The following is a 15,909-nucleotide window of genomic DNA, read 5'->3' as shown; positions in this document are numbered from 1 at the left end:
CCCAAGTAGTGAAGATTATCTGAAGGATAATTTTCTAGTCAACCAAATGTAAGTACAGTAATTTTATACCAATATTTTGTGGCTTGTGATGTCTGTGGTTTCGGTGGAGGGTGGAGCTGATGATGTTGGGTGACTTTTGAACTGGAAGAATCCGCCGCACAGCAAAGGGGAAGCCGAGCAAACCCCTCTAATTCGTCCTTGTTGTCCTCTTCCCTAGCATCACCAACCTGAAGTACTGGGGCCGATGCGAGCCGATCACCTCCAAGACGCTGCAGCTGCTCAATGACCTCTCCATCGGATATCCTTTCCACGAGAGCTGCTGGGTGCACAGGAGGCTTAAACCGCAGGATGGGGGAAGAGTGACCCAGATGCTCGCCTGGAACAGGAGCACTCTGCGTGTAACAGATTCCTGAGCCGCTTCAGCTTTGCAGCAGTGAGAAGAGCAGAGTGCAAGTGCTTGGGCAACGTTTTATCTAGCTGTTGAATTGCAGTAGATGGCTATAATATTGTAGGGGGGGGGGTTATTATTATTATTATTACTTTGGATCGTAATTGCTTTGTAGCTTACCATCCACAGTTAATTTGTTTACAGTCACAGTCTGTCTTACAGTCTTCCGCTTGTTCTTCCTGACAGAGTAAATAAAAATGGTGGCTGTAGGTCTGGGCAGTGGAGAGGAACGCAGCTTGGCTGCTCTTGAAGCAAATGGGAGAGAGTCTAGAACTAGAATTAAATAATACAGACATCAGTCTCCTTTATCCTGGAAAGTGCTTTGCAAGGGTTGCAAGAAGTTTTCTGCTGACTCTGCTGCTTCCTTAACACCCCCTTTACGTACAGTAGCGTTAGGAAGCTGGTGAAGCTGAGTGCCGTACAGTTCATGCTGAACAATCACACGGTAGGTCCTTTCTCCTTCTGCTTTTCATCTCTCAGCAAACCCCTCCATCTGCCTTTGTGTGGCTGAGATAATCCCCGAATTTTAACACCTGGACACACTTTTGAAGTTTACCTGTCTCCCAGATGCTTCCATCATCCACATGAGCCTCTAGAAAATGTGATCTGTGTTCCACCTCTCTGTGCAAAGCCTGCCCTTCAGTGTTGAGGGGCTGTAGTTATCTGGTACCTTTCATCCCCAAAGGGTTAATGTGGGGTCTCTACTCTGGTTTTTTTTCACTGAAAGTGAAATGTGGGAGACGAGTTGATAGTGCTGCACATGCAGGCAGACAGCAGTGAGCACTGTTTATGCAATTTAATGCAGAATATCACAGCATTTCAGTGCCCCAGCTTTCATTCCAAAAGTGCTGGTTTGGAAGAAGTGCTGTAGCTTGCAGTGGTCAGGATAGCAGCCTGGTTCCTTGGTCGCTGCCGGTATCGCACTCCCTGTGCCCATCTGGGATGCTGACTTGAAATCAGAAATGTTAGCGTGAGCAGCTAGAGGCCAGCAGCAAAGGATCAGATTCCTGGGTGGCCGCTGCGAGCATGTGGTCATTTGATGCTCTGATGCTGTAGCGATAGGACTCCAGAAGGTTTGCAGCGCCTGATGGAGCGAGGCACTGTGTTCCTTCAGCTGGGGGAGGTTCTGCAGCCAGCCCCACGTCCTGCGTTTGACCCAGAAGCTGCATTCAGACTGCACTGTCCGGGGCTACGGTTTCCATGGAGAATGTGGGCAGAGTAACCAGGGATCTGTCTGCAGAGCAGCCTTAATGCCTGAAGGGTCCCCGGGAGTAAGGGGAGCAGATTGCTTCCCCGCTCTGGAGGCAAAGCCAGACTTCCTTGTTGGTCTGGTCCCGGGGAATTCCGAGATGAAAGATGGTGGCTTCACCAGCAGAGAGGCCGCTGCGTGCCGGCGCGGTGCCTGTTGCCATCTGGTGGCCTGTTCTCCGAGATGGCTGGCGGATCTGAAGCCGTGCACAAGACAACCCTGCAGCTCGCTGCTGCTCAGCCTTGCACAGACGGAGAATTCAACAGGGGGTCCTCGGCCCTGGATACAGGAGCCCGTGCAAGCTGGTGGTTCCCCTTTAACCTCTCTCTTCTCTTCCCTTTGCAGAGCGAGCACTTTTCCTTCCTGGGCATTAACAATCAGTCCAACCTGACTGACATGAGGTGTCGGACTACGTTCTACACTGCACTTGGACGTCTGCTCATGGTGGATTTAGGTACTCGGGTCTTTTCCTTGGAACCGGAGCGAGATGGTGACTTCGTGGTTTGGATGCTGGGCTCTGCAGTAGGCTAGGCCCTGCTAGGTAGGGAGCTGTAAGCTGCTGCAGGGAAGGATGCTGGAACGGGAGAAGCCAAATGGGATAAGAAAAAGGAGGATAAAGAAGCTCAAGAGTGGGTTTGACACCATGTTGCTGGGTACAGGTAGTCCAGAGGTGCACACCACCAAGGCTGGGGCGACATTTTTCCTTCGTAATATTCCAGATGTTTTCCCAAGGTAGCAGGGTTTGCTCTAAGTCTTGACCTTAGATACTGGCAGTGATAGATCACCTGTCTGGAAACCTGTGGTCTCCCTGCCTCTAGCCCCGTGGGGGAGCAATGTCAGAGTGTCTAGGACAGGCAGTGCTGCAGGGCGCGGGGATGTGCAGCCTATTTCCTCCTGATGTCTTTTTTTTTTTCGCTTTCAGGGGAAGATGAGGATCAGTATGAGCAGTTCATGCTTCCCCTCACAGCTGCCTTTGAGACTGTGGCACAGATGTTCAGCACAAATACTTTCAACGAACAAGAGGCAAAAGTAAGTTGGGCAGGGCCTCCCCCGATAACCGTGCTCTCCCTGCTCTTTCCCTTAGGGGCTGTGAGAGTTTCAGTTCAGACAGGAGAGAACAAGCAACTCCTGCAGAGGGGGAGCCATTCTGCCCTCTGAACGTGACAAGTAGATGCTGGAGCGATAGGCGCTTTGCTTTCAGCGTGTGGGGAAGCAGTGGTGGATCTCTTGGGGTGTAGGTGTAGTTCGTAACTGAAGCAGTGAGGCTTGTCTGCTAGCCTTCCTTCTGCTGGGAGCGAAATACCCCAGTACTGTCACTGCACTGGCTCAAATTTAAAAGGATTTCTGGCACTGAAGGGCAAGAACTGTCTGCCCTGGGATGGACATCCAGCACAGAAAGGCTGTATTGCTCTTGGGGTGGGAGGAAGGGAAGGGGCCCTGGGCTGCTGGAGCCAGGGAGGGAGAGATCCATACACGTGTCACATTTTAATGCATCTTTTCTTTTGCAATACAGAGAACTTTGGTTGGTTTGGTGAGAGACCTGAGGGGAATAGCCTTTGCCTTCAATGCCAAGACCAGCTTCATGATGCTGTTTGAGTGGATGTATCCTTGTGTTGCCCTAAAACTGGAGTCATCCTGTCTGTCAGAGGGGAGAACTCGGGCTGACTGCATCCAAATGCCCTGTTTTCCCTGCTGAATCTTGGCTGGGGTTTCTCTTCTCTTTTATAGTACTCGATGTCCTGTCTCTAAGCCTCAGAATAGATGGGACTTGGTCTGTCTGCAACCAAGTCAACCTAGAAATCTGCTCAAAGCTGAACTGATGGGGTTTTTCCGATTGGACCCAAAGAGATTTGACCTGTAAAGCATGAAGGCCTTTAATGGGATGCTTGTGTCTCCGCAGCAACAAAAGCTTTCCTTTCGGTCACCAAAGCCAGCAGCAGTTGGTATTTTTGTCCTCTTGGTGAGAGCATAGCTGCTTAAAGAGCACAGTATCTGGGCTCCAGATTTCTCTTTGGTTGGTGAAGGTCAGCTTCTGTTGCAGTAATAGATCTTTGTATCCATCTTCCCTTTCATTCAAAACCTTGAAAATTCTGGTTTGTTCTAGCAGAAATGTGTATGCAACTCCCTCCACAGACTTCAGATATTTCTTTAATTATTTATTTTCTGTGATGAAGCAGACCCCAGCAAGCAGCATCTCTGTTTAACCTTGTTAAGTAAGCTGCTTTGTGAGGTTAGGGTGCAGTACACAAAACTTGCCTTTCTGGTAGAACTTGTGACCTTTTCTCTTTGTCCAAAGCAACAAAGTTCCTTAGCTTTCACCTTGCAGCTACCCATCCTACATGCCAATCCTGCAGCGAGCCATCGAGCTCTGGTACCACGACCCAGCCTGCACTACACCGGTCCTGAAACTGATGGCAGAGTTGGTCCATAATAGGTACGGACCCCGGGCATCTGGAAGCTGGCAGGGATTTGTGCCTGCCTGCTGCCTCGGCCTTTGCGTGGGTGGTGGTGCCCCGCTGTGTTGTCTCTACGTCAGTCTAGTTATGCTGTAAAGGCTGCCAAGGGGAGGGGGGGAAACGGGTGTTGTTTCAGTAGGGAAAAAAATCTAACAGTTCAGATATCAGTCGTGTCATGACTCAGACCGAGACACGATCGATAGACGCTGAATTAGTTCAGCGCCCGCTTCCAAGGACAGCGCTGTGAGATGGAGGCAGACAACTCACGTTAATTTTTAAAACCTGTGCTTAAAAGGAGCGTTGTTCTCTCTGGCAGCCAGATGACCACTTTTGCTTTAGAGCATCAGCTCTCTTTGCCAGCAGAGAGGTACCTCTGACGCTACTCAGATCATTCAGAAGCTGTCTAATCTGGCAGTGGAAGGTTGCCAAGACGTTGCCCTGGCTTGCAGCCAGCTGAACGCAACCCTGTAGGAAGGGACACAAGGTTCAGGCACAGTCATCCGAGAGCTGACTCTCCGTACTGTCAGGCTGTTTCCACGTCCCAGCGGCATCTTTGCAGTAGGACGGTCCTTACTGGAATACGTCCAGTCATTTATTTCAGAGGTGAACTGCACAGCTCGCTGCGCTTCAATTGTAAGATCTGTTCGCTGTAGGGGAGAAAATGCCAAGCTCTGAATTCTTGCTCGTGGTATGAATAGGAGCCAGTCAGCCTGCCCCACAATGCCGCTCCCAAGATGTTCGCTGTGTTTGTGTACAGTAGCCTAGTGACTATTGCCAAGACAGGATTTCCAGCCTCGAGCTTGTAATATCCCTAACGGCTGTGAAATATAGGCCCTTTCTTCTGCGACAGCAGAGCTTGTCTGTCCCCGAGTGGCTGTGTCCTGTCTGGCTTTGGTAGTGAACGGCAGTATTTTCTACCAGACCAGGGCGTTTTGTTGAACTCTGGGGAGCTGCCCTGGGCAGAGGGTGCCTCAGCAGACAGCAGCGCCTGGAGGTGCTGGAGTCTTCGCTTCCTTTTTATTCCCGGGTGTATCTGAGCTCCAGTTTATTCCCTGTCTTTCTGTTAGATCCCAGCGGCTGCAGTTTGATGTGTCCTCACCCAATGGCATCCTGCTCTTCCGAGAAACGAGTAAAATGATAACGACGTATGGTGAGTATCCAGCGGGTGGGATCCGGGCAGCCTCGGCCTGCCCTTGACTCCTCCGCTCGCTTGGGGAGTGAGGGCTGGGGCGCTTGCCAGCTCGCAGAGCGAGCCCGGGCTGGGAGGCACTGCCAAATCGTTTGCTGAATCCAGGCTTAGATACAGGGAGATGCTTCTGCTTGAAGGGCTGGGTGGGCAGGCAAGCAGAAGGGCCAGGGCGTTTGCAGTGCAAAGGAGGAAGAGCGTTGACAGCAACGAGCAGGAGCCCAGCTCAGCCCCTCATGAGTGTGCACGGTGAGATGGGCAAACCCGTGAAGCAACCAGAGAGCAATCCTGTCCGGTTTCTGCAGCAAAATTACGTGCAGCTGCGTCCTCCCATGTTTCCTAGTAGAGCCACGCTTTTAACTTGTGACGGGTTCCGTAACCTTCAGCTGGGGAGTAAATCTTTGGTGCTTGTGGCTGACTTCTCAGTCACTCCTTGTGGCTCTACTTTTGTTTCTCCTGCACCCTCGGGGAGAAGGGGCTTGGATGTGGTTGCTGAAATACTGAGTCTGCTTCTGTGCTCGTGCAGGAAATCGTATCCTAACGCTTGGGGAGGTCCCAAAGGATCAAGTCTATGCCTTGAAGCTGAAGGGGATTTCCATCTGCTTCTCCATGCTGAAGGCCGCGCTGAGCGGGAGCTACGTCAACTTCGGGGTCTTCCGTCTCTACGGGGATGATGCACTGGACAATGCCTTGCAAACTTTTATCAAGCTTCTGCTTTCCATCCCTCACAGTGACCTTCTGGTAAGCAGACAACTGTGGTTGGCGGTGTACTCACATGGCTAGGGAAGACAGGGTTGGAACATTGTATGGTAAAGGAGTACTTTAATCACAGAGACGAGTGAACTTGTGCTGCTTCCTGGAACCCCAGCTATAGGCACAGGCCAGGAGGAAATCACAGCTCCGGGAACGCGCGGCCTCAGGTCCTGCGTGAAGCTGTGACCCCACCGCCCAAGGGCCTGCTGCTGGGCAGCCCTGCTGCTCGGCTCTCCAGCAGGGCACGCTGCCCGCCTCAGTAGAGCAACTACCAAAATAATTCCTCCTCTATCTGAAAAACACGTCCTGCGAGTGAAGGGTTGTTCTGCCCTGTGTTGCCTGCGGGCAGAGATCTCGATGCGTCAGCAGTTACAGTGCAGCCTGTTTGCTGGAGACATCCACCTCCAGAGTCTTGCTCCTAGCCAGACCTCGGATAAAAAACTCATTTTGAGACCCTGTCAGCACAGTCCTACTTGGCAAAATACCGAGGAGAGAGGGCAGTATGCATTCCACCCAAGTCTTATCTGTCTTATTGCCGTAGCAGGATCTGAGAGAAGTTGTTGCCATCTCCGTGACTGCATTAAACATGTTTTTGACTTTAATATACCCGCTGCCAAACCATTCCTCGTGAGACGGGCAGCTCAAATGCAGCTCGTGAGATGGGCCTGCTTTGCAGGGCTCCCAGCAGAGTGTCCCCCCCCCCCAGTCTGCGGGCTGCCGACGGGTCTGTGGCACCGGCTGCCGAGCCCGGCGCTGCGCAGATTGATCTTTCTGTGATCTGGAACTCTGCGTGGACACCTGGAGAGCTGCTCCTGTCTCTGCATCTCCAGCACGGGCGTTCGGCCCCCAGCACTCCCCGTTTTAGAAAAGAGCGAAGCAGCGGGGAGAGATGTTTTGATGTAACAGCGTTGGGAACCTGCTGGGCCCTTGCTGATGGAGCCTGTGTGGAAGGCTTCTGGTGAGGGGGCAGGGGGGAAAATATGTTGGCCCATAAGTTATGCCGTGAGAGAGGCTGGTTTGTTCTTCTTCCAGGAGATTCAGTAAGCAGTTTTCAGGTGGTTAATGAATGGGTTGGGTCTAGCAGAAAGCCTTAACTGATGGTTGCAGGCTAGCCATGCGGCCTTAGAAGTCTTTCTCTCTTCCTTTCTCTGCAGGATTATCCCAAGCTCAGCCAGTCATACTATTCCTTGCTGGAAGTTCTTACCCAGGACCACATGAACTTTATAGCCAGTCTGGAGCCTCATGTAATCATGTATATTCTCTCTTCCATTTCAGAAGGCCTCACTGCACTAGGTAACTACTTCTGCTCTCGGTTGTGCTCTTAAGGCTGTGGTCTGGAATTGGGAAAGCTTTGGGCTGCTTTGAAGGCACGGTATTTCAGGCTAACAGCAAAGTTAAGGCATGCCTTGCGAATGGGTGGAGTTCCGCCTCTGCTGAAGCTGGGACACCAGAGATGGTGAATGTGTCAGCAAGGAAGTCGCTGGCAGGTTTAGGGTTACACAGTTCTTGCTTGCAAAGTCCCTAAAGGGCCGCAGGTCAGCGGTGGTGTTTCCCTGGGAGCCTGCCCAGGTGTGTCTGGTGGTGCCCCAACATCTCCCCCTTTCCTGTTCTTGCAGACACCATGGTTTGCACAGGCTGCTGCTCCTGTTTGGACCACATTGTCACCTATCTCTTCAAGCAGCTGTCTCGCAGCACCAAGAAGAGGACCACACCGCTGACCCAGGAGAGCGACCGGTTCCTGCACATCATGCAGCAGCACCCGGAGATGATTCAGCAGGTAAAGGCCGAAGGCGTAGGGCCTTGTTGTGGCAAGGCACGGCAGACTGCCTGATGAGCCCTGGATTCTCTTAGCGTGATGTAATACGAGGGCTGCGTGCTCCCTGCTCTAGAGCCCCGGGCTTTTCCGGAGCAAAAAGGGTATTTTGCTAGTATTGCATCTTCCTACGCGTTTATCGCACGGTAGGTCTGAGTCAAAGCCAGGCTTCAGGGCCGTGGTTCTCCCCGTGCAACCAACACCGGTTTTGGAATTTGAGATATGAAAGGAAGTAGCCAAAAACGAGCTTTTGTCTTTTAAAGAGAGATACAGTTACGGGTGGTGCTGGCAGTTTGGAGAAATGAAGCCAGGAAACACACCTTCAGCCAGAGAGCGTGCACTCTGCTGCTGCTTTTCAAAAAATCAGGGTTTGCTTTAATCCCTGGCACAGGTCAGTGGTACGTGTGCACTCGCAGCAGAGCAGCTGCCGTGGGGTCCTCATGCTTAACCACCTAGACTTCATATGGGAACGCTCTCTCTGCGGCAGAACTCGTGTCGGGACCACGTGCAGGTTGGGTTTGCAGCCTGCTGGGGCACGTGCTGCCTTGGCAGCGTTCACGCCTGCCTTCAGAACGGCCTCTGCGGGGTGAATTTGATAACCGAGGTTTACACGCTGGTGGCACATCTGCCATCTGTCTCCTGCCTCCACCCGCAACGCCTGGCAGACACGGAGCTGGCTGGGATTTGTCTCCTCTCGGGGTCGGGAGCGTGTGCGGTGGCAGAGGATCAGAATCACAGAATCACAGAATAGTAGGGGTTGGAAGGGACCTCTGTGGGTCATCTAGTCCAACCCCCCCGCCGAAGCAGGGTCACCTACAGCAGGCTGCACAGGACCTTGTCCAGGCGGGTCTTGAATATCTCCAGAGAAGGAGACTCCACAACCTCCCTGGGCAGCCTGGGCCAGGGCTCTGTCACCCTCAGAGAGAAGAAGTTCCTCCTCATGTTCAGACGGAACTTCCTGTGCCTCAGTTTGTGCCCATTGCCCCTTGTCCTGTCGCTGGGCACCACTGAAAAGAGCTTGGCCCCATCCTCCTGACACCCACCCTTCAGATATTTGTAGGCATTTATAAGGTCCCCTCGCAGCCTTCTCTTCTTCAGGCTGAACAAGCCCAGTTCCCTCAACCTCTCCTCGTAGTGGAGATGCTCCAGTCCCCTCACCATCCTTGTAGCCCTCCGCTGGACTCTCTCCAGTAGCTCTTCATCCTTCTTGAACTGGGGAGCCCAGAACTGGACACAGTACTCCAGATGAGGCCTCACCAGGGTAGTGTAGAGGGGAAGGAGAACCTCCCTTGTCCTGCTGGCCACACTCTTCCTGATGCACCCCAGGATCCCATTGGCCTTCTTGGCAGCCAGGGCACACTGCTGGCTCATGGTTAACCTGTCGTCCACCAGGACACCCAGGTCCCTCTCCGCAGAGCTGCTCTCCAGCAGGTCCACCCCAAGCCTGTACAAGCAGTGAGCTGAGGCGTTTTCCTGGCGTAGATCAGGCTTAGCTCATCGCACACCGTGTAGTTCGGGCACCGCCGTGTCCCCTAACGACAGGGGGTTGTGCTCACGGGGGGCTTGGTGCTGCGGAGGGCCCTGCGTGGGGGTCTGGATGTCCACACCCTGCAGCGAAAGGCTTTTGCGGGCCTCTCGCCCGGCCGTGCCGCTCGCAGCACCCGTGCTCAGCGCCGTTTGGGCGGCGTTAGCCAGCCTCGCTCGCTGGCACGCGTCAGGGTGTCAGCACGACTCCCACCTGAAAGCGGGGAATATTGTTCCGCCCTTGCTGGTAGATCAAAGAAAAGCAGGCTTTTTTTGGGCTAGAAGCTGTGCTTTCTGAGGATAAAAAGAGAAACTGCATCTTCCAGCCCAGCTCGGTTAGACACTGGCGTTAGCCTCAGGAGAAGGAGACGCAGACACCCCGCTGTGGACCAGGGGAAGCCCCGGCGAGCACCGGCGCGTGGCTCCGCGTTTAAGCTCTTGCTGGTACCTCGCGTAGGCGAAGACGAGACGATCTTCCCCTGGCTGCCGTGGGGCAGGACGGAGTGTGTCGGGAATAAACACCCTGACAGCTGTCAGCACCTCCTCCGCCTGCCTGCAGTGAAGTTCTCTGCCACTTCGTGGGAGCTCCGGGTCCTGCTCTGGTCCCGTGATGCCGAGAGCTCTGTAGCGCTGAGGCTCCAGTGCTGGAATCGCCCAAGGCTGCTCCTGAGCCAGGAGAGAGCTGCGGTGGGCGGGCTGGTTCTAAACCTCGCTCTCCCTCTCCCAGATGCTGTCGACAGTCCTGAATATCATCATCTTTGAGGACTGCAGGAACCAGTGGTCAATGTCTCGGCCTCTGCTTGGCTTGATCCTGCTCAATGAAAAGGTAACCAGCCCGCGCTCGCCTTGCAGCCAGAGGAGCTGTCTGGGCCCCAGCGATCACAGAATCACAGAATGGTCGGGGTTGGAAGGGACCTCTGTGGGTCATCTGGTCCAACCCCCTGCCGAATTGGTGCTGGAACCTTTGGGAGCAGCACGGTGTCAGAGCGGGTGGCTGGGAAGTCGGGGCTGGGAGAGGTTTTGTGTCGAGGGAAGGGTGTCCAGCCCTCCCCTGCAGCAACCTTGATGCCAAGGTTCTGTCCATAAGGGCACTGGAAGTCGCCTGACGAGCTGGAGCATATGTCCTCCCTCTTCCTGAGAGCCTGTTACACGTGCCCGGTCCCAAAGCCAGGGTGGCTGTTACTCTGGAAACCAACCCAGGCTTTTCCTGTCTCCCCCAGTATTTCTCTGACTTGAGGAACAGCATAGTGAACAGCCAGCCTCCGGAGAAGCAGCAGGCGATGCACCTCTGCTTTGAGAACCTCATGGAAGGCATCGAACGCAACCTCCTAACCAAGAACAGGGACAGGTCAGTATGGGCCGAAGAATCACAGCATGGTTGGGGTTGGCAGGGCCCTCTGTGGGTCACCCAGCCCAACCCCCTGCCCAAGCAGGGTCACCCAGAGCAGGGGGCACAGCACCGCGGCCAGGCGGGGCTGGAATATCTCCAGAGAAGGAGACTCCACAGCCTCCCTGGGCAGCCTGGGCCAGGGCTCCGTCACCCTCAGAGGGAAGAAGTTCTTCCTCGGGTTCAGCTGGAGCTTCCTCTGCTTCAGTTTGTGCCCGTTGCCCCTTGTCCTGTCGCTGGGCACCACTGAACAGAGTCTGGCCCCGTCCTCCTGACCCCCACCCTGCAGATATTTAGAGGCATTTCTAAGGTCCCCTCTCAGCCTTCTCTTCTCCAGGCTGAACAAGCCCAGCTCCCTCAGCCTCTCCTCAGAGGAGAGAAGCTCCAGTCCCCTCCTCATCCTCGCAGCCCTGCGCTGGACTCTCTCCAGTAGCTCCTCATCTTTCTAGAACTGGGGAGCCCAGCACTGGACCCAGCACTGCAGATGGGGCCTCCCCAGGGCAAAGCAGAGGGGGAGGAGAACCTCCCTCGCCCTGCTGCCCACACTCCTCTGGATGCACCCCAGGATCCCATTGCCCTCCTTGGCACCCAGGGCACGCTGCTGGCTCATGGTCACCCTGTCGTCCCCCAGCACTCCCAGTCCCTCTCCGCAGAGCTGCTCCCCAGCAGGTCCCCCCCAGCCTGTACTGGTGCCTGGGGCTGTTCCTCCCCAGGTGCAGGACCCTGCCCTCACCCTGGTTGAACTCCCTCAGGTTGAAGCCCCGAGGCTGAGTGCAGAAGCACGGCCTGGAGCGCCCGTGGTCCTCGGGGAGGGCCGGGCCCCTCCCGCTCTGACGCCCCGCTCTGCCTCTTCCGCAGGTTTACGCAGAACCTGTCGGCGTTCAGGCGAGAGGTGAACGACTCCATGAAGAACTCGACCTACGGCGTGAACAGCAACGACATGATGAGCTGACGTCTCCCGCCTCCGCCTGGACCGCGCAGCGTCTCTTTGGCCTGGCCCAGAGGGGTTACCGTTTCCGATGGAAAGAAAAGAGGGCGTTTCTAAATCCCTGCTCTTCCCCAGGGCTGGACTGCGGCGCTCGCTTTGGGCCGTACTCCACGTCCCGAGGGAGGAGGGAACAGGAGGGGTTGTTGAGCTCACCGGGGCAGGGTGCTTCTGTTTCCCTGGGAGGGGGTGGAAGGGCGTAAGCCCGGTGCAAGAATCCAGCGTCTCCCTACCCGAATGTCTGCGTGGAACGCCAGCGCTCTGCCGCAGCCTGCCTTGTATAAACATGTACATTTTTTCATAACATTTTGAACAAGGTTTATATTGACTCAAGTTTAAAAAAAAAAAAAAAAAAGGCAAAAAAAAAAAAAAAAGTGTGATTGAAATTTTTACAGAGTCCTGGTGCACCGGTGCTGGCGTGAGGGTTGCGTATGCGAGTGAGGAAAGCGTGTCCTGCAGGCCTGAAGCTTTACTGGGCGAGGGGTGGGTGTGTGAAAGCGCAGAGATATATTTAGTGACAGGTGTAGAGAGAAGGAAAAAAAAATCAACAAAAAAAAACGAAAAAAAACAACAAAAAAACAGGCATTGTAAAATTCCAAATGTATATTTTTTCTTATTAAGCCCCTTGAAATCAAAACTTCCCGTTGCCGTCTTGCCCTTGTTATTAGGAACTCGAAGCCATGCCGCGTGACCTCTCATTCGTGCTTGCTCGTGGGTGTCTCTCCCGTCCCCGGTGTAGCAGTAGGTGCTGTCCCCTCGTCAGCCCGCTCCTCGCAGGGCCCCCTCCTCACCCTGCCCCTCACCTTTCCGCCCCCCCCATCTCAGCCCAGTGGATCGCAGGCGGGGGACGCGCGGGTGAGCTCGCAGCAGCACCCGCCGCGCTCGGAGCCGCCCCGGAGGGTTCTTAATAACAAGGTTTGCCTAGCATGAAGTATTTAACACCCCCCCTTTAAAGCGACTCCCCCCTTTTTTTTTTTTTCTAAGTCACCATAATAAATGTTTTGGATATCAAACTGACTGACAGAGGAAAGCTGAGGGGGGAGGGAACCCGTTTGCCTTGTACTTTTTCCACTATTGTTGCTGCTAGTCGTGTGCATCCTCTTGCTCAGCTCTACCCACAGCCACTCGGTCCTTCGGGCTTCAGTTTCTCTTCCCGGACACCACCTACTCCTCATTTTCTTTTTTTTTTTTTTTTTAATTTTCCTTTTTTTTTTTTTTTTTTTTTTGGTTTTCTTTCCTCTGGCGATTGTGTGTTGGGTCCTTTTTCGCGTGAGCAGATTGCTGGTTGACTTGTAAGGGTGTTTGCTGCATACAGTGTAAGCATTGTGACTGCAAATAAAACTTCAGTGGTTTCTACTGAGCCGTGTCTGCCTGGGCATCGCCGGCCCCCACCTCCTGCCGGGTGGGTTTTCCCACGTGGAACGGGTCAAAAAAAGTGGGATTTGATGGGGGGGGGGGGGGGTGTAGATCGTACCCTGGCCTGGGGGCCTGGAGTGGCGCAGGCTGAGGTCTGCCCGAAACCAGCAGGGATTCGGCCGCGCTGCCGCAGGGGTTTGGTCTGTTCTGGGGAACAACCCTGCTGCCGCCTAAAGCACAAGGAATTCCTTTTTTTTAAATAAAAAAAAAATTTATTTACAGCCTGCAAGTGGAGTCGGAGCGGGGAGGGCAGGTACAGCCCTGCTCTCCCCGCCGAGAGCCTTCCTCCCCGCCATCCTCACGCCGACACCGCTCCCTCGCCCGCCGGCGCCCGGCTGTACACCGCGCCGTTCCAGCCCTCCCTGTTCCGAGCGATTTCGATGGCGAAAAACTGGATCCTGGTGGCTGAAAGAGGGGAGAGGAGAGGAGAACCTCGAGGGCCCGGGCTTCCCCGCGGCCTCCGCGGCGCGGCCGGCCGCTCACCCAAGATGGTGTTCTCCTCGGTGTAGCCTCGGCGGCAGTCCAGGCGCAGCAGCGTGCCGTAGTTGAAATCCTCCACCAGCCCCTCGAAGAGCAGGCAGAACGGCCGCCATTTCTGGGGAGGGGGGAGCGTCGGCATCCCTGCAGCCTGGGGAGGGGGGAACGCGCCCCTCTGTGCCCCCCCCCCCCAGCCCCGCTGCCCCCCACCTCCTTGGCAGGCTCCGATTTCAGCTCCTCCGGGTCCAGCACGTCGATTTTAAGATCCCGGAAGGTTTTCCTGAACTCGCCGTAGATCTGGTCGTCGATTTTGGTGAGGTTCAGAAACTTGGGGTCGACGGAGGAGATGAGCTACGGGGGGAGGCTGAAGAATTAACCATGACCCCCCCTGCCACAAGCCCCAACACCCCCCCGAACCCCCCAGGACTCACGTTGAAGTAGACCTGGGCGTGCTGGTGAGCCTTCATGGCCCAGGCCAGCTCGATGCGGGGCTGCGGAGGCAGGAGCGGGGTCAGGGGGGGCTGCGCAGCCGGGGGGGGGGACAAGGAGGGGGCAGAGCAGGGGTGGCTTGCAGGGGATGGGGGTCTGCAGACAGATGGACCCCCGTCACAGCTGCGGTGGGGGTTCACGGGTGACACTCTGGACCAGCAAACCCCAAAGCGCCCCGTCCATGCAGGACCCCCGTCCACGGGCTGAGCCCCCTCACTGTGGGGGCACCCCCTGGGACTGGGACCCCTCTCCTGGGGCTGGGACCCCTCCAGGGCTGGGAACCGCACTGGGGCTGGGAACCCTCAGGACCAGGACCCCTCTCCCAAGGCTGGGACCCCCCAAGGACTAGGATACTCCTGGATTAGGACCCCCCAAGGACTGGGACCCCTCATATGGCTGGGGTGCCCCCCCAGGGCTTAGAACCTCCCTGGGGCTGGGACCCCTCAGAACTAGGACTCCTCTCCTCGGGCTGGGACCCCCCCCCCCAGTGTAGGGACCCCCCAGGGCTGGGATACTGCTGGATTGGGACCCCCCCTAGGGCTGGGACCCCTCTCCCAGGGCTGGGACCCTCCATAGGGCTGGGGTCCCCCCCCAGGGCTGAGAACCTCCCTGGGGCTGGGACCTCCAGGGCTGGGACCCCTCTCCTGGGGCTGGGACCCCCCCCAGGGCTGGGAACCTCAGGACTGGGACCCTTCAGGACCAGGACCCCTCTCCTGGGGCTGGGACCCTCCCTCCCCGTGTAGGGAACCCCCCAGGGCTGGGACCCCCAGGACTAGGACCCCCCCCCAGGGCTGGGACCCCCCCCAGGACCAGGACCCCTCTCCTGGGGCCGGGACCCCCCAGCGTAGGGAACCTCCCAGGACTGGGACCCCCCCCCAGGGCTGGGACCCCCCAAGGACCAGGACCCCTCTCCTGGGGCCGGGACCCCCCAGCGTAGGGAACCCCCCAGGGCTGGGGGCCCCCCCGGGACAGCCCCCCCGCCCCTCACTCACGTCGTTGCCGAAGGCCTCGGCCGGCAGCGACAGGGCCTGAGCGGCCGCGGCGGCCTCGCCGGGTCCCTGCGCGGGGAGAAGCTGCTGAGGGACCGGCGGGGAGACCCCGACCCCCCCCCGCCCGGGCCCGCCGCCCCCCGGCCCGGCCCCACCAGCCCCGCCATCGCCATCGCGCCGGAAGCGGAGCCGAGGCCCCGCCCACGGGGAGCGACGTCACGGAGGGGGCGGTACCGGGGGCGGGGACCCGGGGGGTGTGGCTGCGGGGGGGGGGGGGCACGGCAGAGGTGGCAGAGGGCGGGACACGGGGACCCGTGGCACTGCAGGGGGGCACACGGAGGGCACCGTGACCCACTGCAGGTGGCACACGGCGGGACACGGTCACCCGTGGCACTGCAAGGTGGCACACGGCAGGACACAGGGACCCACTGCAGGGTGGCACATGGCACGGTCACCCATGGCACACCGTGATGGCACACAGCAGGGCATGGTGACCCACGGCACTGCAAGGTGGCACACGGCAGGGCACCATGACCCGTGGCACGCCAAGGTGGAGCCTGGGAGGGCATGGTGACCCACTACAGGGTGGCACACGGCAGGACAAGGTGACCTATGTCACACCGTGATGGCACATGGCAGGACATGGTGACCCGTGGGACGCCGTGATGGCACACAGCAGGACACGGGGACCACCTACAAGGTGGCACACAGCAGAACACAGGGACCACCTACAAGGT

General features: G+C 56.7%; 2 protein-coding genes across 2 annotated transcripts in view; one reads left to right on the top strand and one right to left on the bottom strand.

Annotated features, from left to right (window-relative positions):
• Nucleotides 1-13,157, top strand: part of XPO7 (exportin 7) — a 51,925-nt gene extending 38,768 nt beyond the window's left edge. Inside the window, 14 exon segments of the mRNA XM_075444874.1 lie at nucleotides 218-298; nucleotides 830-893; nucleotides 2,043-2,151; nucleotides 2,620-2,726; nucleotides 3,211-3,299; nucleotides 4,024-4,131; nucleotides 5,221-5,303; nucleotides 5,866-6,080; nucleotides 7,247-7,385; nucleotides 7,709-7,869; nucleotides 10,157-10,255; nucleotides 10,650-10,777; nucleotides 11,675-11,773; nucleotides 11,775-13,157. Of these exon segments, the coding sequence (XP_075300989.1) occupies nucleotides 218-298; nucleotides 830-893; nucleotides 2,043-2,151; nucleotides 2,620-2,726; nucleotides 3,211-3,299; nucleotides 4,024-4,131; nucleotides 5,221-5,303; nucleotides 5,866-6,080; nucleotides 7,247-7,385; nucleotides 7,709-7,869; nucleotides 10,157-10,255; nucleotides 10,650-10,777; nucleotides 11,675-11,773; nucleotides 11,775-12,105 (1,813 nt within the window). The 3' untranslated portion in view covers nucleotides 12,106-13,157.
• A 249-nt stretch (nucleotides 13,158-13,406) lies between these two features.
• On the bottom strand, nucleotides 13,407-15,383 carry PBDC1 (polysaccharide biosynthesis domain containing 1). The gene is made up of 6 exons (XM_075444873.1): nucleotides 15,328-15,383; nucleotides 15,176-15,241; nucleotides 14,126-14,185; nucleotides 13,905-14,045; nucleotides 13,701-13,812; nucleotides 13,407-13,622 (listed from the first exon to the last, which is right to left on the bottom strand). Exons 1-6 carry the CDS (start codon nucleotides 15,343-15,345, stop codon nucleotides 13,516-13,518), a joined length of 504 nt encoding a protein of 167 aa, XP_075300988.1. The 5' UTR covers nucleotides 15,346-15,383; the 3' UTR covers nucleotides 13,407-13,515.
• Nucleotides 15,384-15,909: the final 526 nt, after the last annotated feature.

This window comes from Opisthocomus hoazin, chromosome 28 (genome assembly GCF_030867145.1).
Source record: "Opisthocomus hoazin isolate bOpiHoa1 chromosome 28, bOpiHoa1.hap1, whole genome shotgun sequence".
NCBI classification, from domain to species: Eukaryota; Metazoa; Chordata; class Aves; order Opisthocomiformes; family Opisthocomidae; genus Opisthocomus; species Opisthocomus hoazin.
Note: the sequence above shows the minus strand (reverse complement) of the source record. Positions and strands in the feature narration are given on the sequence as shown.

Bases quoted from the DNA above. Each gene is read 5' to 3' on its own strand.
- PBDC1 (XM_075444873.1), bottom strand. The intron at 14,186-15,175 runs GTGAGTGAGGGG...CTGCCTCCGCAG, and splicing joins CCGAGGCCTTCGGCAACGAC to CCCCGCATCGAGCTGGCCTG. The intron at 13,623-13,700 runs GTGAGCGGCCGG...CCCCTCTTTCAG, and splicing joins CGAGGAGAACACCATCTTGG to CCACCAGGATCCAGTTTTTC.